General features: G+C 37.3%; 1 protein-coding gene across 1 annotated transcript in view; it reads right to left on the bottom strand.

Annotated features, from left to right (window-relative positions):
• Positions 1 to 255: 255 nt before the first annotated feature.
• The window catches only part of ZDHHC14 (zDHHC palmitoyltransferase 14), a gene marked incomplete at its 5' end in the record, with an annotated part of 101,362 nt that continues 73,757 nt past the window's right edge, over positions 256 to 27,860 (bottom strand). Inside the window, 6 exons of the mRNA XM_084261978.1 lie at positions 256 to 1,751; positions 8,950 to 9,052; positions 12,601 to 12,710; positions 14,502 to 14,593; positions 18,953 to 19,012; positions 22,889 to 23,026. Of these exons, the coding sequence (XP_084118104.1) occupies positions 1,350 to 1,751; positions 8,950 to 9,052; positions 12,601 to 12,710; positions 14,502 to 14,593; positions 18,953 to 19,012; positions 22,889 to 23,026 (905 nt within the window). The 3' untranslated portion in view covers positions 256 to 1,349. The remainder of the gene's footprint in view (positions 1,752 to 8,949; positions 9,053 to 12,600; positions 12,711 to 14,501; positions 14,594 to 18,952; positions 19,013 to 22,888; positions 23,027 to 27,860) is intronic.

Below are 27,860 nucleotides of genomic sequence, written 5' to 3' on the forward strand. Positions count from 1 at the left end.
AACAATTATAAAAATCACTGTGCCCTTCTTCTTGTGCTTTACTTAAAAACAAACAAACAGCACAGAAGAATTCTATGAAATCAACATTTTCTTTTAAAATATGAAAGGACAGACATGAATGAAGGATGACAGAGGGGGGAAGCTACAGTATATTGTTAACTATTTAAGTTGCTTCAGTAATCTGTGTGCCTTGAATCTTAAGACCCTTGCCCTTTAGCCATGTGATAAGGAACACAGAATTACAGTGGCTAACTCTGCTGTTTCTAAATAAAGATTTATTATGGGAAAAAAACCACACATCTCTCACAAACCCATAAAAGATGCTGAAGCAATCCTAATTGTAACCAGTCTTTCCTCCATAGCTCTGGTTTCATTATGTAAACATATTCCAGACAAACCTTAACAAGCTACATCCAAAAAATCACCATTTCCCCCTCTTTCCCCAGGAAAACTTTGCAAGGATAACTGTACACATGTCCAAGAAATAAAGGATGTCATTTTATTGTAGGTCCACAGGTAATTGTATCACATCAGGGTGTGGAAGAATCTCGTGGTATGGCACAACACAATACCTCACTCTAAATACTTAAACAGAAGGTTAAATGATATGCAACATGATCAAACCGGTAATTCTCCATCTTCTAGGCACCACTGATTAATTTAAAATAAACTTTTAATAAATTGAAAAAATAATATAGTCCATTAATTTGTTTGTTGCACTGTCTTTAAATGAAACAGCACTTTGAAAGTCACAAATAAAAAAAGCAGCACTTTCTCTTAATACCAACACCACTGTAACACATACTGTAGCGTGGCATGCAAATCCCTACCTGCAGTCTTTTTTTTCTTTTTCTTTTTTTTTTTTTTCTTTTTGTATTAACAAATGGAATGGTAATTTTCTATCTCAAATATTAGTAGCATAACATGTAAGTGCAGATCATCCCGGCCACAGGTGTGGTAAGCCTTAACAAGTGTGTATTACAAGAGCATAGAACACAGAGCATGACACTTACATCCAAGAATCTCTCTCTTTTGTACTGTACACGGTGTTTGTTACAGGCTGACTTCCCACTTGCTGTAACCAAGCTTCAGGAAACAAGACTATTGACCGTTTCTGGTTTTGCTGAGAAGGCAAACGCAGTCACCCAAGCACAACCGTTAACAACCTGGTCAAAAGGATGCCACAGCTCCACTGAAAAAAGAATTTGTCTTTTTAGTAGACTCCATTAGGTGATAAAGTTTCCGTTATAGGCATGTTACAAAGTCTTACAGCGGCACTGCAGTGTCGTTCCTGGTAAGTAGAGATTTGTAGAGACACCAACAAACGGTGAAACGTTCACAAGAGCTGGTCAAACCGAGCTAAGCTTCACAAGACCACGTACTGAGTCTTCATGCAATGAATCCTGGCTGGCTAGACTCAGGACGTGCATTGTATGGCTGTGTGTAATAGGGCTTCCACTTGGCAGCATCCCAGGGGGTGATGGAGCTTCTTCAGGAGTGAGAAACTGATGACCTTCGTGTTCCTCTTCTAACGGTATCATGTCTGTCAAACCTGTATCTGATGTGAGATTTGGCATAGAAGATGGTGGTGTTGGTTGCCCTAGAGTTAAAGTTGCACAAGGCCCACTGAGAGTAGTCTTTCCTGGCAAAGGTAGCTCTTCGCTAGTTATGCTTGGCTCACTCTGTAGGAGGGGGGTGGCAGCAGCCTGCAAAACGAATTTAGTGCTCTGAATGCACTGATCTTGGTCACACTGCAGAATGGAAGGGTGTCAAAAATCATATAAGGCAAACAAAACAGATAACAAAAAGGAGAATATGGACAAAAAGGTATGGAAAATAATGGGATGTGAAGAGAAAAAAGAAAGGCATTAGTATCATTCCATGGTTAGCCACCCAAATATCCCATTGCATGCTGCCCAGGGGAGAAAAAATAAAAGTATGCATAACCAAGCCAGTGCCTTGGGTTACTATCAAAGGGGATTACGATAAACATTTGCAGTCTTCACTTAAGGGTTTTGGTAACCTCTAAGGTAGTACTTTGTGAGTACTGTAATCCAAATACTTTGCTTATTCTTGTTCAAAGCCATCTGGAAAGCCTAGCTGCTCAGGCTGTGTGTAATTAACTGCATTTGGGCACCCCCTGATTCCAGGCGAGGTGAACCAATTCCACAGCACTCCTTTTACCCGAGAGATGCTTGCAGTTCAGAGAGAGGCCCCAAAGGCAGAATCCAAGCAGCTTCCTGAGTTCAAAAACACTAGGCAAGTGTCTTGTCATAATTAATGCACTACAGGAGTTTTCCTGAACAAGAATCCCTTTAATGCAGGTGGCAGTAAAGCCTCTCTAAGGAAAAGTATCTAGTGTCTGCATCCCCCGCCCCCCCAATTTCAAACATTATTATATTCACTGTACAGCATATACTGCACTACACTCAATACTCTAGAGGATAGAGTAATTAATAGAAATTAGGCATCACTGCAGATGCATTAATTTGATATCAACTTTCATGATTTTAGGCTGTTTCTAGATTAATTTACTTTTGACAATGTGAAGAATCAAGGTACAAACCATAAGTTTTCTGGCAAGCACTTCCACAATAACAAATGAAATTCAGCATTATGTAAATCCAATTAAGCTCAGTGAGTATCACCGGGAATGCTTTTGGCTCTAGATCATTCCTAGTAACTGTTTATACAAAATCATCATTCATCCCTTGAGATGACAAGACAGGTAGGTGTTTCAATAACGTCCAGCTAGCTAATGAGTAGTACACCTACTGCCAAATTAAGTTTCTTTAACACAAACTGACATGATTTTTGAGAGCTTCCAAGGACAATATATATTTCATTCATATCCTGATTAGTTATAACATTTTCAGATTTCCAAATTCCCCCTGGATTTTTTTGTCATACTACTGTTCTGCTGTGCAAGAGAGACACTACAGTCAGTGAATACATCTACAACACCAATGCAGCAAAGAAAATCGGGAAGCAAGCAAGCAGAATAGAAACATGTATCCAGAGGTTAGACACGCCTATTCACTGTTACCTCAGGGATGTTCTACTTTAGAACTGATGACTTCAAATTACTGAAAGACATTACAAATCCAACGTCTGTTCAAGATACCCCCAGTCATAAGTGTCACTACTAACATCACAGCAATTCCCTAAAGTGTCCGTTCAAGTTGAATAAGCCACTGTGAGATACACTCTGTGTAAACTCATGGAAAGACTTTTGCTTCTTTTACTGTACGATGGAACCATGAACGCTTCCTCTGACATTCCAGCCCTGAATGGCTTAATGCTGGATGCATGCATTGCATTCAGAAAGCATGCAAGCAAACTCCTTGGTCACAGTAGATAAGTAGCATTTTAAACATGTCTAAATGGTTTAGGACTCCCAAAGTGACTGCTTTTTGACAGGCAGAAATTCAACGCTTACTCAGTTTCATGACTTATTAACACATTTATTTTTCAACACTTATGCTTTCTGAAAAGTAAATGCACTGACTTCCTGTTACATAAATTGAGTTCACATATATTGCAAGCAATTTTTTCCACACACCCCGAACGATGAAGAGCCCTAGCCAAACAACTGGAGTAGTCCCATACCATTTTAGAGGGATTACTCACAGATTTAAAGCCAAAGCCTTGCATAAATACCTTACTAAGAAGTTTTCAATTAGTAATTCAGTGTGAATAATTCAATCTTGATCAATAATGCCCGCTCCGCTTATTTATATTAAACTATAGCCCTTCAACCAACCTTCCTGTTAACCAACAAAGCCCATCTTCTCTGAAAAGCGTTAGCCAATGAGTATGTTAGATAACAAAGGTTTGCCTATGAGCACTGGGGTGCACTGAAATAATGTTAGCTGCTGACTTGCTGCTTTGGTGAAGCTTCGGCACCAGTATTCAAAACGAAGTCATTACCGTGTCGCAAGCAATACAACTACACAGATTTAGGTTATCTGAAGGTAATTTACTTGAACACATTGTGTAGTCTGAATTAATTTTCCTCTTACTGAACACCAGTGCATTTCAACTGAATCGATACTGAAAAGAAAGTAGCCTCATAAAGCTCCATTAAACAGAGCCTCACAAAACACTTTCAGCAGCTGTAAAGCTCTCTCTTCATTTTCCATGAACTCGTCACTTCCCTACAGCCTCCCCTCTTGGTCAGACACATTTCAGGTTTTCTTTTTACTTTGTTCGATTTAATGGTGACCAATGCAGGCTGGAAACAACTTTCAAAAGTGAGAGGAGTGTGTACTAGAAAAGGTAGATGCATTCAGTGAAGCTCTCGAAAGCAACTGACAAAACCAACACATACTATACAGGTAGACTACTCTTTGAGTGTAAAGAGCCAACACAAATCTAAACAAGGAAATCAGGTTTGCTTATAGGCCTGGCATGATGGTTTTTCCTTGATCCCATATTTTATTCTAAACTAAATGAAATTTAGGGCCAAAAGTCTTAACAGCTATTAATCACGCGAATTAAACACCAACATTTCAAATGAAATAAAAAAGCCTATGATTACAAAAAAAGGAAGCCAAGCTCTAAAATCTGAACAGCTAAAAATCTACTGTAGACATTATTCCACCACTACCTTCTTACTTCAGATCTACTGATTTCATTTTCCAATTACGATTTCCACTGTTTCAGATTCTGAAGGTAAGACAGGTTTACTAAGTTCTACAAGTATAGAAATTCAATTACATATTTGCATTGAAATTTTTAGCCCTCTCTCTATTTTCACATCAAAAGGCACAAATTAAAGAAAAGCAGACAAAACCTAAAGTTCTGTGTTTATTTTACAAATAATAAATACAAACAACTAAAGGAACAACATTTTTTATGAAGAAAATCTGATTTTCTCTAAGCTACACAAAACACACATGTTAACATAGTTGTTGTACATGGCAATTTATTCTTCACATTTCTAATGCCAAAGCCAGAGATTATAAACGTTTATTTTAAAATTAACTTTTGTCAAAAGTTTTCTACAAACTAGCAACAGTAAAGAATTCTTACAGTTCTCAGAAGATTTCTCAGAAGATGGAGAAAAGAAGCTTGAATTATCTCAGCATCTCTGAATAAAGTACAAACAACAAAAGGTTTGGAGGAGACTGACAGCACTGAATGACAGCGCTATGAAGTAACATGCTGAAATACCATAATAGAAGGATACAATGGATGAGTAAAGGGTGGTGGGATGGAGCTGCATAACTGTTCTCAACAGCTGTAGGATTTCACACTCCAAACCACGGCATTGCAGGTACTGTGCAACAACTGAGCCACAAAACCCACCAAGTCAATGGCTCCACTAGCAAGTAGTACAGTGCACCAGGAGTAGATCTGGGAAACGGTTCTGAAGCCAAAAAGGTAAACTGTACCTGTTCTGGGGAAAGAATTCAGACTACCTGCTCTTTATTTTTAAGGACTGATGAGCACATTAGGTGCATTCTGGAAGCACATCTTCTGGAAGAAACCTAGTACATGCACTCTGATACCGCTCTGCGATGTAAATGGAAACGCAGCAAATGTGAACAATCAAAAGAATTGCTTCTGAATCATACCTCAGTCCAAAGCAAACAGCTGAAGTTGATTTACTGTGTGTGCCCTTAATCCATTTTAATTGCAAAGTAAAATGCTTTAATGAAAATCCTCTATTAACCTTGACCGTAGTAATGTTGACTTGCTAAGAGCCTTAAGTTCCATTTTGGGCAATGATAAATTACATTTCTGAAGTATGACAGAAAATATACAAGGAAATATGCTCATAAAACTCCAGTAAAGCAGGGCTCCTATCCTTGCTGATCTTTGTACTATCTTGGTGAAAATACTTTTAATAAAGAGAATATGAAAAGCAAAGGAGAGAGTATGCTAGGATGGTCAGAGTTAATGTTCCCTGAGTCAGCTGGATTCCTGTTTCCAGATCAGTGCTAGAGATACTGATGTGAACATTTGGGAGAAGGCTTTGCTGCATGTCTCACTGCTAACAGATGCCGTGGGTGCACTATTAGAGCTCTTACAATTTTCAGTGATATGTATAGGAAAAGCACTGTAAAGAATTTGTATCCAGAAAAGGAAAGGGGCAACAGGAAATAAGGGAATTTGGCACACAAGGAACTAGCTAAGCACTGAGAAAGAGATGCCTAGAATGCAGGAGAACAAGCAAATTTCTTAACACAACCCTGCCCCTGAAAAAACAAACCCAAACCACCCCTGTCCTGACACAGAGGCAGACAGAAGTAAAATCTATCACTTTACAAGGCCACACATAATTCCTAGAGACACCATAGTAAAAATAAAGGAAACTAATTCCTCTAAAAAAAGTGCATTGAGTGAGATGGATTCTGTGTTTCTTCAGAATGGATTACTCTAAAGAATGGAATACAAATACCAAAACCCAAGACTCAACTCAGGCTTCTAAGAGAAAGCTACCTACAAAGTGCAGATCCAGGCAACGGTAGCTGATGGGTTTATGGTGAAATAACCACATTTTTCAGAATACAAAGAAAATAAACCTTAAAGTGAAAGAAACAAAGAATAAAATACAGAGAAAAATATGATCTCATAATGGGTGACATTCTATGTTTCATGTTAAAAAACTTCTTAATAACCAGAAGAGATACTTGGGCAATCAATCTAATGAAGAGCTTGCAACAATAATCAGTCACAATAATCTTAAGGCATTTCACTTTGCTAGTCATTATCTGAAACTATAATAATGCAAGCTGCAGAACCACATACATTCCCTTCAAATTAACAAGTTCTTTGTGGCCCACTTGCCTCAGTTCCAAGAAAGCATTTTTTGATATTATGCCTCTGCCCTTTTTTCCCTAAGAGGTATGCAACCTTCCAGAAGGGAAAAATGAATCGTATTTCATCTTTTGCCTAACCTTTGTCAGTGAGGACATGAGGTAAAAGGGAAACCTTTCCTTCCACAAAGACTCTCCCTCTCAGTACAGTGTCTTCCAAAATGAGAAAAAATGTTCAAATGCAGAAAAGGGAAATGTGAAAAACGAACAAATCAGAGGCAAAGTTATATGTCCCACTGCACTGTTGCCAGCAGGGAATGAATTTATAAAATTTTATGCTTCAAACAACTCAACTGTCAAACAAGGAAAGAATACAAGATTTGAAAGAGGAAAGAGAAAATAGAGCTAGAGAGACTGGGAAACTAAGCAGGTCTTGGTCTACAACAGTCTACAACAAAACTCAAGGGAGAAATTTTAATGCTCATAGCCAGCTGTCACTAGAAGCCAGTTGGTCTTGGATAGAGGCCAGGAATAATACCCTGAGAAAAATGGCTTACAGTCTTGAAGATATTCCTCCACACCAAACACAAAGTATTATGTTTTTCAAGCTTTTTCTGAGAGATCATTTTCAGAAATGAAAGCTGCTCATTTCCCAGTGACCCTGACAACTGTTAAAGAACCCAATCCTTTCCCAGCTTCAGTAGTGGGATCTTCGAGGATGTAAGAAGTTCAGATCTTTGAAGAATTTAGGTATCTACAGGTATTACACTCTAAAAATCACAACAGCTCCCTGTTTGACAAAGTAGCATAGTAACAGACCTCTCCATTTCTAGAGACAAACTTAGTCGATTTTCTATCAAACTGGCACACTATTTTTGCATTAGTACTTAGTAACAATCATAGCATCTTCTTAGGATGCAAATATAATTCTTATAACGTTAATATAATTTAATGCCAGGGACTTATTGAGGGTTTTTATCCTTAAAGATAAGAAACATTGACAGAGTCAGAAAGTTTGAGTAATTCCTTAAAAACTTAAAGCTATTTCTAAGATTTGCTTTCTTTTTTTTTTTTGTTTTTAACCTCCTTTTGTCTTCTCAGAATTACCTTTTTATTTTAACAAAATCTGTACGGAGCATTACCTTGTTCTGCACCTCTCCACCTCACAGAAGATTCAGAATTAATACTGTTTCTCCAATACATTTTCTGATTAAGGAGACTAACAAATCTTCTATTTAATCCTCAAAATAAGTAAAAACAGCTTAGGAACTACAGCAAAATTTTTATACCAGTTTATCAGTGACGCTAAACCTAATCTGTCTGGGAAGTGTGAGCCTTTTATTTTGTTCAAAAGGAAGGCTGAATTATGTCAGAAGACCTAGTGGCCTCCTCTTTTTTGGCTGAAGGAGGGTGTCCATAACTCATGGCTTCTTGACAACATCTTAGAATCCCACATAATACGAAGATATGTGGATAACAATTCAGCAACAGGCACATATGTAAGATGCTTGCCTTTAGAAAAAGATCTTTTTCCAGTTATTCTCCTCTTCTTGGCACTGGAAATCCTATCTTCCATTATGATAGCCAGTGCTACCATCAAAAAACCACAGTAAAAACTATTGGCACAGTTTCAAAGACTTTTGTTGTAACAATCCAGTTGCCATTTTTTGTTCATTGGAAGTTAGGTGTCCTCCTGCTCTTTCTTCCACACACTTCTCCCCTAGAAACTCCTCTTTGTTCATCTTTGCTTTTTAAAACACATTAGTCTATGCAAAACCGCAGTGTATAAGCAAAGAAGCAAAAGAGTATGAAGAAAGTGCCACACAAAATAACAATTAGCTGGAAAATGATGAACCAGAGCAAGTCCATGATACTTGAATATTCCAGTTCAAAACACAGCAGGTGTCAACAGTATAAGTCAGAATGCCAGTACATTCAACACATCAAGTGTAGAAAAGCCTCTCTTTTTTTAGAATCCATGAGCAATAACTATTACACTGTGTGAAATGTACATTAAAAAAGCCTTGGGTTTGTTTTTTTTTCTTTACTGTTAATAAACAAGTCATTCCACCCAGAGTGTCAGCTGCATCCAGCAGTTAGTTATTACTTGATTAGTTCACATGAAAGTGGAGAAGGAAAACATTCACAGGAATCTTGATGAACAACACTATGGGATGATTCCTACCATGTTGCTCTGAGATTGTGTGGCCCCGTACATAGTAATGCCATTTGATGGTCCTGCTAATTGCGGTGTATCTGGCTGTATAAATCCTCTTCTGTCAATTAAGCTATGGAATAACCAGAATAAAGAAAAAATGTTAGAGATATTTCTGATCAATAACTATTTCCTCTCAATAAAAAGCAAGAGAAAAAATTTCTATGATACAAGAGACCTTAATACCTCACCAATACCTTCACATGTCCCCTTTTATTCAATGGAAGTACAAGACATCAGCGCCTACTCATCAGCAAGGTAACTGTTTTCCTTGTAACACTACCTACTCATATGTACTACTACTTTTCTGGATTTTTACCATTGACAAAAGATTTAGAAGCTGTCCAACAGGTAACACAGAAGAAGAATTTTAAACCACAGGTGTGAAAAAAAAAGTTACAAAACTCACTACTGACTGCACTTTGAATCAGGATCTGTTTTGAAGGTTCTTTTGTTGTCAATTAACACAACTCAAAATTGAAGCTACTTAACCACAAAACTTAGAAAGAAAGGAAGAGGAAAAGTTTTAGGCAAGTTATTTGCCAGGAGCTTCATAACAGTTATCTAATACTGCTCATAGCACTCCACTATTCTTACCAAAGTAATGCACTCATAGATGGAAATCAGAGATTTCAAGAAAAACTTTTGCAGAGAAATTAATAAAAATAAGTAAAACTCTACATAAGATTATTAAAAAACCAATAGAATGGAATCATCTGTACTAGGTTAATGATTTCGCTGCATTCCACATACATTTTTGCTCTCAATTTGAGACCATTAAACCACACTTAGGTTTTGGTAGTTAATACTCATAAAAAGCTCAATGTACAGACTGAAGTACTCTACACATGTATTAACTTATAACCCTTCCCCAAGAAAAAAACAGCAGCAACAAATACAAAACAAAAAACCTCCAATTTTCAACCATTCATGATGTAATTATTTCAAATATTACAATAATTATTTCAAATATTTCAAATATTACAATAATTATTTCAAATATTTCAAATATTATAACACTTATTTCAAATTTTGGTTTTTTTTTAAATTATATGTAGATTTCAGATATAGCTCCATAAATTTTATTTATGGGCCAAAATGTTCCTTTTTTTGCTGTGACCTGAACAATGTTACTTCCCATCTGGAAAAGTAAAAATTTTACCACAGGATATCAAATTCTAACTGGAGGGTTTATAGTTCCTGTAACCAAGACAAAATAATGGGAATGCTTTAAAACACCTGAGGGCAAAAGTCAGCAGAGAACTGGTTTCATTGGGTGATTTATGGGACCTCTTAATTTGAAAAGGGTCAAGATGGCTTAAATCTTAAAAGGTAAGAACAGGGTGCATCATAAAAACGAAGGCATTTCCCCTCTCAAAAGTCGAGAGGTTTCCACCACTCCGAGACCTCTGAGTGCTCTCCTCCAGAGGGTCTGCAGAACAGTTTTTTATATACATGCAAAACACTCAGAAATCCACCTGACATTACAGTCTGCCATGTGGAAAGCACTCCTTCAAAAATCAGATGCTTTAAGATAGATGTATACTTTACTGTATCAGAACACTAGATCTATGCTGACAGCTACAGATGAAATTAAAGTTTGAAAGTTACTCTTGAGGACACATCAAGCTCATTCTGAGTTTGGTAGCATAAGCTTAAAAACAAGAAACATGATCTTTAACAGAAGAGAGAAATGTTTGGATTATCACAGATCCCCTCTTAATCTGCATTCTACTTTCAGAGGCACTTGAACATTTTGAACTTGAAGCTGTAATTGCTGCTAAACCACTTCACAAGAATTTAAGGGGAAAAAATTGTATCTAGTGACTTGTGACACAGCCAAAATTAAAAGTAAAAAAAAGCATTTAGAATTTACATTTTACAGTCAGTAAATTTTTACAATGGGTCACAAAATCCCTTCCTGCAGAAACTCTATATATACTTTGGCATCTAAGTAAGTTACGTTGCTAAATGGAATTTAGGGAAAAACATGAACAACCAGTGCCGGCCTGGTCTACTGCATGCTGCTACTTTTATCGGCCTAAGCAGCTATTTCGAATACTGGGAAACATTGCAGAGTTTCAATAAAGATTTCCATTTGGAGTCAAACAGAAGAATTTGAAACATGGCATTGAGTTTTTGTCACATTCTTTCATTAAAAGTAAACTGACAGAATTAAAGGGTTGGCTTCAGGCACCATCCATCTAGGCAGGAAGCAGACGGGGCTATTCTTTCCCACCACAGGGATTGCAGCGTTAACCATGTTTCTGGAAATCTTGACTCAGTTGTCTCCTCCTCAGAAAAAGGATGTCAGTCTCTCCCACTGACTTGCGACTGATCACAGAAGACCTGAGCCACCTCTGACATTCAGAACAGCAGAGACACAAATGCCACTTCCGATGAAACACCTTAGCCACTGGACTAGAGGAATTTACTTACTTCTCAAGAGTTCAGACTCAAGCAAAACAGCTTCTGTTGATCTGTATGCCACAACAATAATCTACAAGATGCCAGCCACTCTCTACAGAGGAACTGAGCCTCTATTGTACATGTAAGTGCATGAACTACCTAACCAAGGAGCGTTGGAATAAGAAGAGAATTATGTCTTCTTGCTGCCAGTTTTATTTCTCTAGTTTCAGCTCTGTCTTATGTTTTGTTCACATGGAAAAGCCAGCTGCAACCCTGAATATACAAATATTTTGCATTTCAGGAGTGAGAATGTATGCAATAAGAATTAATCCATTAAGTTTTCTCTGAAATTGCTTTGGCGTAAGACCACCAAATTCACCTTAAAGTATATATGTTAACAGTAGTATAAATGAAGTTACTGTCCACTTAAATAAAACAGTTCAGACTGATAAGATAAAACCAAACAATTGTCAAACTAGTTGTAGAATTAAGGTTCCTAAACTCTCCTATGTTCATGTCACATCTGTTAGATATGGAAGAGTTAAATACATTTTCAAACTGCCCATCACGCAACAGCTAACTACTAGGAATTCTTTATTGCTGGAAGTCATTAACTGTAATGGCAAAGGATCAAGCAACAAATTGCAGAATCACAGAACAGTTTGGGTTGGAAGGGACCTCAAAACCCATCTAGTTCCACTTCCCTGCCATGGGCAGCAAAACCCTCCACTAGACCAGGTTGCCCAAAGCCCCATCCAGCCTGGCCTTGGACACTGCTAAGGAGGGGGCAGCCACAGCTGCTCTGGGCAGCCTGTGCCAGGGCCTCACCGCCCCCAAAGAGAAGAATTTCTGCTTAATATCTAATCTAAACCTATCCCCCTTCAGTTTAAAACCACCATCCCTTGTTCTATCACTACATGCCCTTGTAAAAAGTTCCTCTCCAGCTTTCAAATATTTACAAGGTTTCAGATAAACAAGTAAATTTTGATTTCACCTGACAACTCTAAAAATATTTTACAGGATCTGATACCTGACTTGGTTTAATCACAATTTACCAATGTTTTACTACTGAAGAAAAACAATTAAAGCTTCTAATGGGCAGTAAAACAAAACTTAACTTTTGTGGAGTAAACTTCAGCAATCAGAAAAAATACTTTTTCATCAAATATCATGTGACTTCATTCATACTAACAATACTTTTGATACTCTTACCTTGGAGAGAGGGGCCCACAGAGCGCAGCACAGCAATTAGTAAAGATGTTGCCATAACTGTATGGATTATAGTTCTCTTTACCTCTTTTATTTGACCATGATCCTTTAATCTGAAGAAATATGAACAAGATGCAACACATATGATACAATACAGAAAATGGCTGAGACAAATTAAGGGTTATGAAAGCAGCAACATGCTACTTACATCAGAAGCAGACCAGAGAAAAAACACAATGACGCTTTCCAAACAGCTTAGAACTTTGGATTGTTATGAAAGGCTGATCCATAAAATCTTACAAGCAAGCACACGTTTTACCTCCACAGATTTAGACAACCCAAAACCTCAGAGGACCAGTACACTCACAGGAGGAATTTCAGCATCTGAACATAATGGCCTAAGCTTAAATTTACAAATATTACGGTATGTTCCACAGAAGAGGGTTCAATTGCAACATACTGTTCAAGCCAGCAATAGAGCACTTCTTTTCCATACTCTTGGGTAAGTTCTCAAGCTGTGCAGCATTATCTTCCCTAATGCCCACAAATGGCTCTAAAATATTATGAAACAACTGCAATCATTACTACTTTTTAGCCTATACTGTGGGTTTTTTTAGCCAGTCTTGCTTTTCTGTTCATGAAATACTTGAGAGCCTGAGTAAAATGTCTTCTTATTGTATTCAACTGGAAATGTATGTTTTAAAGGAAATTACCAAACATTTTACCTGAAATTCAGACAGGTTATACTGCTGCAGTTCCCTGCTATCTGACTTTCAACGCTCCAAAAGAGACATTTATCTGAGGGAAGGGGCAGGAGCATAGCAGAAGCATACTTGGTCCCTCTAGAGAGACAATGTTGGCCTAAGCCTAATAACTGAGGAATACCAGGAGTATCCTGGTATACGTGGTATATATATCCAGTATACCAGCTGTCTTACTGACAAGGTAGATTTCTTCAAAGTTAGGTTACTTGCTTGGATGCTTGATGCTGAGGCACAATTCATTCTAAGCCTGCTTGCTAAGTTTTTTCTAGTTAATTGGTATTGATTGTAAAATACATAATTTTAACTGTGACCTTAAACAACAAAAAACATTCTGAACAGTCCCAAATATGCTACTTTTAAATTTGTCAGATACCTAGGAAAAAAGGCACAACAGAAATAATTTTATACTTGCAGTAATTTCTTGGATTACATGCTAAATTCTAACAAGCTTCCTGTGCTATTAGTTACCTAGCTATTTTTAACTTCTCTTTTCATTAATTTTGTATTTCTCTTTTTAGTTAGGGGATGACACATGAAGCTTCCACACAGTTAAACATAATTTCATGCCAAAACAATTGAAACTTATGTGCAAAATAGGAAAATTGTAGAAATGAGAAAATTGACCTTTAAATTAACGATATACTCCTTGCCAGAGGAATTAGACTGGCAAAGACATTTCAAAGGAAAAATAAAACGAAGTTTTTGGCTTGATAATTAAACATACTTTACAATTTTTATAGTAAGCAGTTTTTAAGTCAAAGAATATTTAGGACTCCCAGGGAAAAACAGATGCTGATAAATATTTAATAATTTCCTACTGTATAAAATGTACTTGTTTCTTTTTCCTCTTGTCTTATCCATTTTCCTATTTCAAGATACAGGTCTTGTGAGTCTAAAATCCTAATGGACACACTATGTAACCAGCACATCTTGAAACCACAACAGATAGTGTCCAAAAGGTCCCTTCTGATATTTTGAATCAAGGATGACTAGGTTACTTCCTTTTTTCCTGCTAAGGCATCACACAATTATGCAGGCAGTTACGACTTCTCCAAGAATAACAGAGATAAAGCACACACAATTAGAATCAATCACATCCTTATTTACAAACCTACATGTAGTCATGTGCTATGAACTTACATCTTCATTTGTTGTTTGATTGGAGCTGATCAAATATGTGTGAAAACCTGAGAGGCCAACAATGGACCATACTGAAAAAAAACACACCACAGCTTCCAGCACAGTAATTGAAAGTCAAGGAAATATATGCAAATGGAAAAAAAATATTATACCTAATAACAAGTAGTTACAACCAAAAAATTCAGGGTAGTCAACTTATAGTCCACAAGGCTCTTGAGATCTTTGGGGTACTTCAAAGGGATCAGTAAAAGTCAGAAACGCAAGCCTATTGCCAGTAGGCTTTAGTGTACAGGCCACAGAACAGCACTTGCACTACCAAATATTTTTATTGCTGACTCATGTTCATCCTATGTAAGTCATCACACTTGTATAATGCCAGGTAAAACTGATGAAGGACAGTAAACAACCTTCTGATGAGGCAAGGGGAAGATCAAACACAAGGCTAGCCAAATAGCAAAGACTTAACAGACATATTTATACAAATATTTAGTGCACAGTGGGAGTCTTAAATCAGGACTAAGGGTTCTAGATCTGTGGTCATACATACAGGAAGAATATGCATAAACTCCATCTCAGTTATAATTTTTAACTGCAAGACTGTCTTGTCTTTCTTCTGTTACTGAAGATGCCGATAGGGACCCTAATAGTGGAAAAAGTTCACAAGCCCACTTGCTCTCCTAAGACCCTCTAATAACTGGATATAGTCTACATTACAAGCGTGGGGGTGCCTGCATCACCCAGCCTTAGCAAATGGCCCAGCCTTAGCAAATGGCCCAGATGACAAGAAGTTAAGCCTGTGAGTGTGAATAGTTGATGTGAGGTTGAATACTCAAAACTGAGCTGCACTGGCCACGTCAAAGAGGAAGACTATCAACTCCCAACTCACTGTTCTGGTATTAAACAGTAGCTGAGGAATTACAAGATGACTTTTTGTAGGAGGCATCAGTCCAAAATGTAAAAAAAAAAAAGTAATCACAAAAAGTGGAAGAAGAGAACTTGAAAGTTGGAACAGGAACAAATGAAACTTGGTCTAGTACAGCCACAAGTCATCCTGCTGGCATCTGCCAAGCCCAAACAGAGCACCCTCCCTGCCAAACTCTGTTAGTAGTCTGCATCTGGACAGCAGACCTCCAGTATGGGATGCAACATACAGGGACTTACACCTGAGGTATACATATGTGAGAGCTCTGGGGGTGCTCTCTCACCTGCATTTTGTAGGCAGCAGCACAGGTACCCATACAACAAGAGCAGCCAGAGCTCCAAGAGCACAGTGAAGGCGTGCACACTCACGGGTGCACGCACCACCAGAGCTTTTGGGAGTGTACTTACAGAATGGCACTTATATCTGCATGTTAACTTTCCTTAAGTGTCTAACACTGCCACTTATCACTATTACTGATACTGACCCTGAATATATAATTATCCAGCAATCAGTGATCTATGTGTCATTACTGAATCAATAAACAGCTTCAATCCTGATTTGGTTTGAACTAAAGTGGTGTTGCACTGCAGGACCACCCTTTATCCTTTGTAATTTTCCCCAGCTGCAACAATGTAGATGAAAAGCACTGAATTGCATTCTTCAGCATAGTACAGAAGTTAAAAGCCAGACTGCACCAGTAGCTTGTCCGTTATTTAAAAGTTTGCATTTTTCGTTCCTTTTTTGCTTTCAAACTACCTGAGCTTTCACTTCTTATAAATGGCACAATCCAAATGAGATAAAATAACTAGACTTTAGAAAGTGAGATTTGTATAACCATGAAAGTCAGCCATCACTCAGTGTTGCATACTTCCTTCAGTTTATATCATTCCTTTAACTCTAAAGGAGACATTGTCTCAGCAACAAGACAATAAAAATTGCCTCTTAAGTTTATGTAATCAAGCATAAAGAGCAACTTTCTACAGAAGGCTTCCTGACATACATATTTAATTATATATATAGTTACACACAATAGCCATGAACTCAGAATACATGTGCTTGAAGACCTATTTCCTCCAATACTTCAATCATTTTTTCAAGGGAACGTGACTCAACAGCATTAAACACTTTGGTTCCTAGAAAAGCTGATATAATACATCAGTAGGAACAAGACAATGGGAAAAGAATAGGATAAAAATAATCTGTATATTAACCATATGCCAAATTTCAGTGAAGTCAGTTTCCAAGACAACATCAACTCAGTATACTCCACTGCAATAACTCATCCAAGGAAACACACAAAACCATCTTAGCACTGAAGCTATCAATAGAAGGGAAATATGACAGCAACTCGTCATGATACAGAGGCTGGGAAATAGGTATTTATGATAAAGATAAGTATGTATGATAAATATGGATATGTATTTATGATAAATAATCCTAATATTATTTAGCAGTGACCAGTCTTGTATTGCAGGCCTGCTCTCACCTAATGAATTGGGAAATCGTATGTATAACTTCCCCTAGAACCTACTTCATTCAGAGTGGTTTAAAAAGCCAGAAAAGAGCCATTTGCACTCTTAGCAAATCTGCTCCAAAAGGAGCAGGATGACCAAAGTGCAGCACGTTCACTACTCTCCCTCTCTCATCTCCTCAAGCTATGTGGAGTCAAACCAACGCAAGACAGGAACTCAGCCAACTGTGCAACAGCCACAGCTAAAGGAAGAATTAGGGATAGTGGATAAGGATGCAGACTGTTGGTAGCAGAGGCTTCAGAAAGGTGTAAAAGAGGAAACAGACAGAAAACATTATGCACAATACAAGTCCACCTAACAGAGCTCTGAGAGGGTAGAAATCATAAGGAAGGGTGTAGATGAGCTGTGTTGAGTAGAATTCACACTCCAAGACTGAGAGGCAGAATCACCAGGTCAGAAAAGGTGGATCGAAGCCATAGAGGTGCTCCCTGCAACCTCATCAGCAGCACACCACTAACTGGTGATAGGATGCTCCTCACAGTAATTGTAACTCGAAGAGGGTCCTGAAAAGTGAGTTTCTCCCTCACTATCAAACCCAGCCATTTCTACAAAACGTGCTACCAAGCCTTTCAAAGCAGCACACATCTAAATACAAATTATGAATAAGCAGCCCATTGTTCCTGTACAAGGATCTCAAATGCATAAACAATTACCTTCCGATTTAAGGACAATTGAAAGCTGTTCTCAGTTTGAAAACAGTTTGAAAGAATCATCTTTTGCAATAAGTGACTGTAATTGTTTTAATTGGAAGCCACTGTGCTATTTAGAACAGTTTGTGCTCTGTACAATTATTTGTACAAGGCAAGAATCTGAATAGTGGCATTATTTAAAAAGGAAGTATACAGCTCAGTGACTCTACCTGATGAACACACACACTCCCCAATATCTACCTGCAGAATTTGAAGATTTCAACACCTGGAAAGAGGGATCTGTCTTTAGGCACAACAACAAACAGCAGTAAGAGTTTTTTTCTTCCTACTCTTCTGTGGAAAAGAACAAACTGCGTGAGGCACAACAGATAAAAGACTTTTCCTCGTGTAAGTGTGGGAAAGCATCCTTTTTATAGTATCTTAGTGAGAGGTGCAAACTGCTTCTTCAGACACAAACCATTCAAAACATATACATAAGGAGTGGGAAGCTTACAGTCTGTAAAGAAATGTAAGGAAGAAGCCAAACAGAAGTTATGTCAGCTGCCATTTCTCTGTTATGTTAGCTGCCTTCAGTCGGGAGGAGCCTTTTCCATTCTCACTGAGAATATACCAAAATCTCCCAGGAAGTAATAAAAAGAACAGGGTGTATTTACAGAAGAGAACAATCAAAAGAACTGGGATGGAGGGGACCTTTAAAGACATCTAGTCCAACCTTCCTGCCACAGACAAGGCCACCCTCCACTAGATCATGTTGCTAAAAGCCCCATCCAACCTGGCCTCAAACACTTCCAGGGAGTGGACATCCTCAAATTCTCTCAGCAAGGTCTTCCAGTATCTCACTGCTTTATTATATCCAACCAAAATCTAACTTCTTTCAGTTAAAAACTGTTGGCCCTTGTCCTGTCACTACAGGCCCTGGCAAAAAGTCTCTACATCTTTTCTTATGAGCTCCCTTTATATACATTGAAAAACCACAATAAAGTCTCCCCAGAACCAGCCATTTTGGATACATTCTGTTGTAAAAGCAGAAGAATTATTACATATTTTAAATTAAACCACAGCATGGGTATAGCATAAGATAGATTTATGAATTCTGTGACAAACACTTTCCATCACACATGCAAACTACAGACCTTTGTCAAGAGTACTACTCTGCAAAAGCTGATGAAAACAAACCACCCAAGGCTACAGTCTCTTTCCAACCTGTGGTGAGAAATCCTATTGTGCAGGAAGTGATGAAATCATTAACTGATAAAGTCCCAAATGCACATATTCAACAGCAGCAAGAAAAAAGCAAAAAAACCATCTCAGATGCTATTTTCCAACAAGATCTACAATTTGTTTCACTTAAAGGATATCTTGCAGGACTGTCCTTCAGGGCATTGAGGAATCCTGTTTGTTGAGAACCTGTAGAAACAGAACCCAAAATTACCAGCTGAGTAAGATATTGGATGGCAGGCTGTTTTCACCATAGTTAAAACAATTAGTATTTCAAGATTAACCTAATAATCGTAGATTTACTAATATGAATCTGAGAATACATTGCTCAGCAGCAACATCAGGAAAAAAACCTTGGGTAAGTTATCAAGTCTAATATCTGCAGGCTATTTTCTCAGTCATACCAAATTGATGCACACATACTTTCCTATGAACAAGATTTCTATTATCCCTGTTCTTTTCAGACCTAATATGGATACAAAAAATTATACGCTACTTTTGTATTTTTAAATGCTCTTTTTCAAAGCAACTTTTTGACTTGGAAAATTTATTCTATTAACCCAGATTCTCTGGAAGCAGCCAAAGTTCTCTGAACTATGTTCCTGCTCCTGCTGCACCTGCACAGGTTTTACTAATATTGTCTGTTGGCTCTGGGAGAGAACATACAGTATCTAAGAGAAGCTCAAGAGCAGCATAATCTAATGAACCAGAGATACAGAGATACCACTTGGGGTCCACAACCATGAGATATTCCTCAAAAAGGGGAAATTGACGATTTGCTGTTGCAACAATTGAATTTTTTTTAGAAACTGACTTAATTTCACCACAGTGCTTGCATTTTACTATGTAACTTAAATTATTTAAATGCATCAGGGTGAAAGTATTTGCAACAGTGAAAGTTTTCCCCTTAGCTAAATTAATCTGAAGATTTGTATGAAGAGAGAAGAAAAATATATACATTTATGAATGTCTGTGTAAATTCTCTAGACCTGCCTGGTCAATTTTACTGTTTGACATTAAAAAAGGGAAAATTACTTACCTTACTGAGCCTTTTCAGACTCTCACAACTGGTTCTTATCCTCAAGGCACAAGATTAATGGAACTTTCTCTACCATCTTACTATTTTTAGGATCCTTAATGGCAATGGCAGCAGGTAGGCGTGACCTCTATTCCCTACTGCTGGTCACACTCTTCCAAGCAGTTTCAAATATACCAGAAGGGGAAAGTTCCTCACTGCAGCAAAGAGTTGAAATTCCGATACCTCAAACAGAGCTGAGTTATTGTGAAGACAGACACTGCTACTGAAAATTCATACTTTTTAAAAGTATCCGATTTGCAAATTAATTTGATAATCTAGACTATTATGTGCACATATTCTTAATCCTGGAAAGGGCAAATGTCCAACGAATTCCTCAGAAGGCCACATAAAGCAAAAAGCGAAGATATATCTCATATCTTGTCACCACTTAAGACCACCAAATTTATAAAATAACACCCTGCAAGATGTATTAAAGGATTATACAATTTTTAAAGAATTACCTAAATCAAAAGAGATTAAAAAACCATCGCAGACTGTCTATGTAATCAACATGGTCAGAGAAGGAACTCCCCTATTAAATGAAGCAAAAAGGATTTTATCTTTTTTTTTTTTTAATGTCAATGCCTATAAGTTGCTATAAATATGCCTCAGTCCCTCCAGAAAGAATACTGCCAGAAGGCGTTCAGTCCAATACAGGAGAACTAGAATACTACAGTGTTGCTGAAGGCAATCCTCCTAGGATCATCTTCAGAAAAAGCGAAGAACAGGATTTCACTAGGTCAGCAGAACTTACTCTAGAATCAAGAATTTTGGCAGGGCTAATGGAAATACAGATCACTTTGAAACGCTGCAGGGAGACCATGGTTCCAAAAAAACTGAGACTTTATTCAGACACACTAACACAAAGCAGTCTATGCCAAGTGCAAAGGTTCACATTAAGTAACTGCTTGCTAGTTAGCAGCATCTGAAGAACTGCAGGGCTGCAAAACAAAGCACGCATGCCTGAGTGGTAACTACTGGAAAGGTAGAAATGAGGACATCTAGAAGTATGGCACAGAGTGTAGTGATTGATATGATTAGAAATAAGTTTTTTTAAGAACTTTTTTTTTGGGGGGGGGGGGACGGGACGACACACAGTCAAGATTATAGCAGATACATTTGAAAGCTTGGAGCTCAAATGTAGCAAATAAACATCAAGGACCTTATCACAGTTCATACCTGCTCCCATTGCCTTTGAGGACCAACCAATCCTTAACTAAAAAGGTTTCTCCTGTCTCATCCAAGGTAGATAAAACTCCATAGCGTGAATATTTTACAGCTGATAGACAATTCAGCATTTAACATTTAGTATACATTATCTGTAACACCTACACAATGCTGAAGTGCTTCTCAGCCACACAGAAGAACAATTAATTTCTCTGATCTTTGTCTAATTCATACTTAGAATTAAGTATGGTCACTGTAGAGTTAAAATCCACTTGATAAATCTACCTGACATACAGAACATGAAATATTGGCATAATATGCTGAAAGCTAAAGGAAAAAAAGCACTATAATCTTTGTGAAATAAAAGTAAGTTAGATTCCAAAGTAGCTTTACAATGGTAAAATTGACTGGTAACATTCTTGACTACTGAATTCCAGCAAAAAAAGATGACAGAAAAATTCCCATGCTTCTTTCTTAAATGTAAAAGGTGTGTATGTACATACTGATGTATGTACAAATCAACATCAAAGATTTAAGTATTAATGGAAAGTGTTCTCCTTATAATAATTACTTTCACGTTTTTAAACAACATGTACTTAAACTTCCCTGTTCTTCTAACTGGTATTAGAAATGCTGTATCTGGCACTGAGAAGAACTTGCTGATCCAGACTTCTTTAAGATTAAGTGCCCCTAATTCTAGTCTATGTGCTAGATTTCTGAGCAATAGGATGACTGCTCAGTGCTCTTATTCTTCTCGTGAAGCACAAATAAGAGATCGAATTCTGCTTTATAAAGTAGAAATTTCCCCTGCATAGTGTAAGCGACTTAGGAAATTAAGCACAATCTGGCATGTTTTTCAGTAGAAGAGTTTCTAAATATTGCTATTATCAAGTTAGCTTTACAAATGTGTTGTAAATGGAAATTACTACTTTTATCAGGTTTCTATTCAAATATGAAATACAAAGAAAGCAAAAGAACACATTTCCAAAATTATTAAATAAATACTGTTCAAGGTAATATCCTATATTATTAATAATATATATAATTAGTAAAGAAAGAATACTCTTAAGTTGCCTAGTAATAGTGGGTTAAAAAAACCCCTACAACACACAAAAGGTCTATAAAGGCAAGCCATATAACCTGCCACCATAAATTAGATCATCATCATCATACAGGAGCTAACAAAATTTATTATATGTGCAGAAAACAAAAGACAATACATAAGAGTCTTGAAAATACCCTACACAAACCCAACCCAGAATACAAATAAAAATCAATCTTGAACTCACAAATATTAATCTTATCTGATTTACTCCATTATGAATGTTTTATTCTCACTATGTCTATGCAAATGAACGTAACTTGCATTAAAAATAGGGTAGAGAAAGATGCAAAATTAAGCAGCAAGCAACAAAAAGTGTAAAATAGCACTACTTCCTGGTGGTTTACCTGTTTGTTTGGATGGCAAATGACCCATGCTTAAAGTTAAAAAACCCACACAAGTTCTTTGGGAAAATGGTACCATCTGTATGCTTAGACATACAGCGTGTGTGCTGCTTTTCCAATAAATCATCCATAAAAGGTCAAAAAAATTAAGAAAATTAATACTGTATTAAGATAAAGCCAGTGCTAGATCGGTGACTACCATGACCAGGGTTTACTAGAGACCATAATGGGACTCACTGGGGATTGTGAAGCTTCAGAGAAAAGGCAAATAAATAAATAAATAAATAAGCCCTGAATGATCAAAAGATTAACTTAAAAATAAAAAACTCAAGCAAATGGCTACATACGTAATCTGATTTCACCAGCATACTTACGAAGGATGACGTGGGTGATAACGAATGCAAATATAAAGACTGTCAGAAAGGACAGAGATAAAATAAACATATAAAAAAATCTGTAGTTTCTTTTCCCCACACAGTTGCCTACCCAGGGACAGTGGTGATCAAACCGTTCTGTAATGAGAGGCAGAAGAAAAAAAAATGGAAAACAATTAATAAAATGCTGTTTATTTTAAAAAGTTCTCTGAATACTGTATTAAAATTAATGATGTAACTGGCATTTGCAAATTAGCCATAAAGAATTTTTTACTTTGAAAAGAAAAAATAGAAAAGAAAAAAAAAGTATTTTAATGAAACCTTACAGATTTTAACAAAATTAAAAGCATGGCTGAGGTGAGGTCCTGTTAAACTAACAGCATTATTGTGATAAATTGTGCAGTCAGACCAAAGTGTGTGTATTTATCCACTGTCACACAGAGCAGTACCAACTCAACTGTATTTTATTTTTTCAAAATAAAAGGCTTTTTCTTCAGCGGCTCTACTCAAAACTGGAGGTTTTGATGTTTTATTTGTATCTGTCATTTACAGCTTTTACGTATGTTTACTATCATGTTAACCAACCATTATGGCATATGAAATATTTACACTCTCCCACCTCCTTGCTCTGGATGCTCAAAATATTCTCCATATGAGACCAACTATTCTTTCACTTGGAGCTGACACCGTCACACAAACCCATTGAAAATCTCAAAGTCATTCACTGAAAGATTTTTCTCATGTGTTAAAATTCAGGGAGTCTTGTCAAAGTTGTTCATACTTCTTTTGATTTTGAGGTTGTTGTTTTGAGGTGTTTTTTAATTAATCTAATCAATCTTGCAGGAATTTTCTATAAACCATGTGGTATAAACATCGGTAGATGTCATCTGAATGCTCTGTTACCTTCTGCTCTATAGGCTCCTTCTTTTTACTACACTAAATCCTGTCCCTTTATGTCCCTGAGAGATGAACTTGTTCATGAGATAGGAAAAGGCCAGGGTGGGTCAGAAACAAGTGTCCCCAACACAGAGAGAAATATCCCAGGTGCTGGAAAGCAGTGGAGGGAACAGTTCATGTACTCTGCTTCTCCCCAGGCAGTCTGGACTGCCCCCTCCCCACACCAGAATGTCTGGTAATGGATACAGAGAGATTGTCAGGAAACAAACTGGCATTTCCTAACTTTGCTTTGGAGAGATTATACTGACAGAATTTTTTTAATCAAATCCAAGATCATAACATAAGACAGATGCTCTCATGCTGACTGTCTCTCTGATCCTTGTCCAAACCCTGTTTTGTTTTCTGCGACTTTTATGCCTCTACTGATGTATAATATCAAACTAGCTGTAATTCCACAGGAAAGGAGAGCTATAAATTTGAAGTCCTTAAGCCCTATGTTAAAAAGGCACATCTGCCCAAGCACGCCAGTTTATTTTAGCTAATAGCTTTATGTTAAAAACCTGCATAAGAGGTTTTCCTTGAAGGGTGTATATATAACAATATCTTCATTTAAAAAAAAAAAAAAAGTCAAAATAACAGACTCAACAGATTTTTGAGTTCACCAGACTTTCAGGGTTTTTTTTTTTAAATGGTTTTGCGTGACAGCTGCTTGGACCACATGTTTCTGCCATAAATCTGTTTCAAATTCCAATGGGGCTATTCAAGGTGAAGTTACTGAACTTTGTTAGGATAAGGCTTCAGAAATATTTTCATTTAATGAGTACTGCTAAGAATAGCAAGAACTAAATACCCTGGTATCTAAAGGTACTACCTTTATTCAGTGCAATACAATTGTATTCCCAGAATAAGTTGACATTGCATTTAAAAAGTGCTTATTTTTACATTTGTGTTCTTATGCTCTGATAAACACTTTACTTCATTTAAAGGGTACCTAATGTAACACACGAACTAATAATAACAAGTCAAAACAGAGTTAGAAAGCCTTTTAAAGAGCATAATCTTAGGGTACTTTTGTACCTTACTTCTTCAGAAAAAAAAAAAACCAAGATATGTCTTGGGTATATGCAGATGAAATCTGCATATGCACACTCATCCTCTTCTATACTAACACAGTAAGAATCAACAAATTAAATTGACGTGAAGCTCACTTTCTAGCCAAGGAACAATATTTAGACATCTGTTTAATAGATTCAGATAAATGCAGGCAAATACACCCCCCCTGCTCCCCCCCCCCCACACACCCATCTATACACACACACGTATTCCTTACTAAAAACTCATTTGGTATTTTTAACCCTACTTGTCACTCCTTGCCAATTTTTGGCATGGCAAACTGAAAGGCTCCCCATTCTCAATGAATACCAATCATTGTGAAGCTGAGTAACTACCTTAAGATGTCTGTAAAGCAGAAATGGACAGAAAAGGCTGGATATGAAAAACACTGCTACAGTGTAAAACCTGAATCAACTCTAACGAAAAAGGACAAGTATTAAAGGGTTTATATGAGTGTTATGAATGAATCAACTGGGCCAACAGACATCCAAGCACAGCAAAATACTAAGCAGAATCTTCTAATGCCATTAAGAAAAATAACTGTCTTAAATCTAGAGCTATTTCTTCTTCCTTACAAAGAGACATTACTTAATAAGCAAGATTAAGTAAGAAAGAACATAGTACCTACCATAAGGTTCACCTCCAGCACTATAGATGCCTGCAAACTGAACAACCAATGATTTGGAAACGTAAGTTCTGCCTGATATCTCTACTTGGTTTGGACAATATTGGCAGCAAGACTAAGATTTACATTCACTGAGAAATATAAAACTACTGACACTGAAAAAAACTAAGAATTCTGGCCCTTGTAAACTTAAAATGCAGAGCAAATATAAATGCAACTGATTGCTATCAAGAGCAACAGTTTGTTTGGAGGTGATGACTGCAGATCTGTTTTAAATTTACAGGTATAGGTAAACGTTGTGGCATTTGATCATATATTTGTGATAAGGTTAATGTAAAAATGTTTGAGGCAAATGAATAAATCAAAACACTGGTAATAAAAACTCTTGTTAATAAAAAGTGCATTAGAACTCTTAATGAGGGATGAAGAAAGCTACCAGGGCTGAAGCATTTGTCTATGGAAGCATCCAATGGATAGAGACATTGTGGCAGATCATCTTCCTGCACTCAATTTTAAGCAAAAGCAGCAAGGTATTTGCCCTCAGGATGCAGCATGCCATTACAGCCCTATCTGCTGAATCAAGAACTACTGCTAAAACAGATAGCCCAGCTTCCCTCCTTTTAGCAATCCTGTGAACAATCTCTGGCCTGTGTGTTTATGGATCTCTGTCCTTAAGTCAAGCATGCTGCTCATTTTACCCTTTGGGGAGCTGGCTGACAGAGCCAGATGCACTTAAGACTGTGGCTAATTTTCTTTGCCTAGCCCCCACCCCCGACCAGCTCATCACAGTATGAAACACCAGAGCCAGCCTAAGTGAAGCAGTGAAAGGGCTGAAAATGATCCTTTCAGAAGCAGCTTTATGTTAATTACATTTAGCTGTAACACCAACCCTACGGCAAGTTAACACTTACCAAGATAGCAGGAGAAATCCAATTTTTATTAATTTTTCAGAGTTTGAGAACAAAAGCTGAAGCAAACAAAAAAGATTAAGAAAACCTATGAGCAGTTTGTAAGGTGAAGTATCAGTGAAAAGAGGAGATGTGCAAACGGAGCCTAAAAATGCTGCTGCAATGACCACAGAAAATTAAAAAGGTAAGAAACCTCAAGAACTGTCAGTAAATCTACAACAGTGACTTTATTTCACTAGTCTTTCCAAGTGATCAGACTCATCAAATTTGGATAGTAAATTCTGAGGACTGCCAGCACCCCTATGTGCAAATCCAAAGGGTGAGACTTCAGTCAGTGAGCCAATCTAGCAGCTTAGCAGCAGTGAAAGAGATGGTCAGAGGCTGCCTTTCCTGTCACTGCTTCCTGCTTCCTTCTTTCATTGTCAGAGCTGCTGATGAGTCAGGTGAGTCCCTGAACTAGCAGGAAAGAAAGAAATGGACTTATTTTATTCATTGCTGAGTGAGGAAAACAAATGACTTACCGATGGCTGTGTGTTACTAAGGGCTGTGCAGAGAGGCACAAAGGCATCACGCAAGTGGGAAAGAAGAGAATGACGTTCAAATACTGCCCCTTTGGAAGCAGGAAGCTTGGTTTCATTAACACTCATCTAATAATATATGCTAACTGCATGATAGAAGAACATAGAAGATACGTTGTACTTTAGGTATTTCTTGGTTTCTGCCTTCCTTGAAACATTTACATTTGAAAACTCACGTTAAGAAACATTAACTGCCGGACATCTCAGATAAAACATGAACATTTCCCATTTTAATAAGCAATGGTCTTCTAGATGGTCAGCGTTTCCTTCAGCAGCCATGCAAAAGCATGCTCCTTGCTGTTTCGAACCAAAGAGTCAAACCTCTACTTTTCCACAGCACAGCATGTGGACTCTTAAACCCTTAAGTGTTCAGCTTCCATTTTTCCTACACTCTAGGAAACCATGTACAAAATGACCCCAAAGCTTTCCTTCATCTTTCAAAGCATTTAATAAAAGCTTTATAATTTACAAGGAACAAAAAAAAAAAAAAAAAAAAAAACAAACAAAAAAAAAGCATTTTTACATGGAACATTTGTAGGCCAGCTTGCCCTTTCAGTTTACAGCTTTTTTGGCCTGCTCACACTGTGCTCTCAGAAACATTTATTATTATTTATGAACTGCTTCCTTTTTCCTTCGTTAGACTGGATCACTGCACACCAACATACATTTTCTAAAGCTTAATGTGAAGGCAGGTCTCAAAGGTAAAAAAGTCTACAGGTGCAAAAATATCTAGGTCACATTACTAGGAGATTCCAACGAGCACAAGTTAGAATGAATTAACTAGCTAATTTTTCCATCCCATTCAAATAAAACGGAGTAGGGCAAAGACACAAACCTAAGGCATTCACCCC

The sequence above is a fragment of the Gallinula chloropus genome (genome assembly GCF_964237585.1).
Source record: "Gallinula chloropus genome assembly, chromosome: 3".
NCBI classification, from domain to species: Eukaryota; Metazoa; Chordata; class Aves; order Gruiformes; family Rallidae; genus Gallinula; species Gallinula chloropus.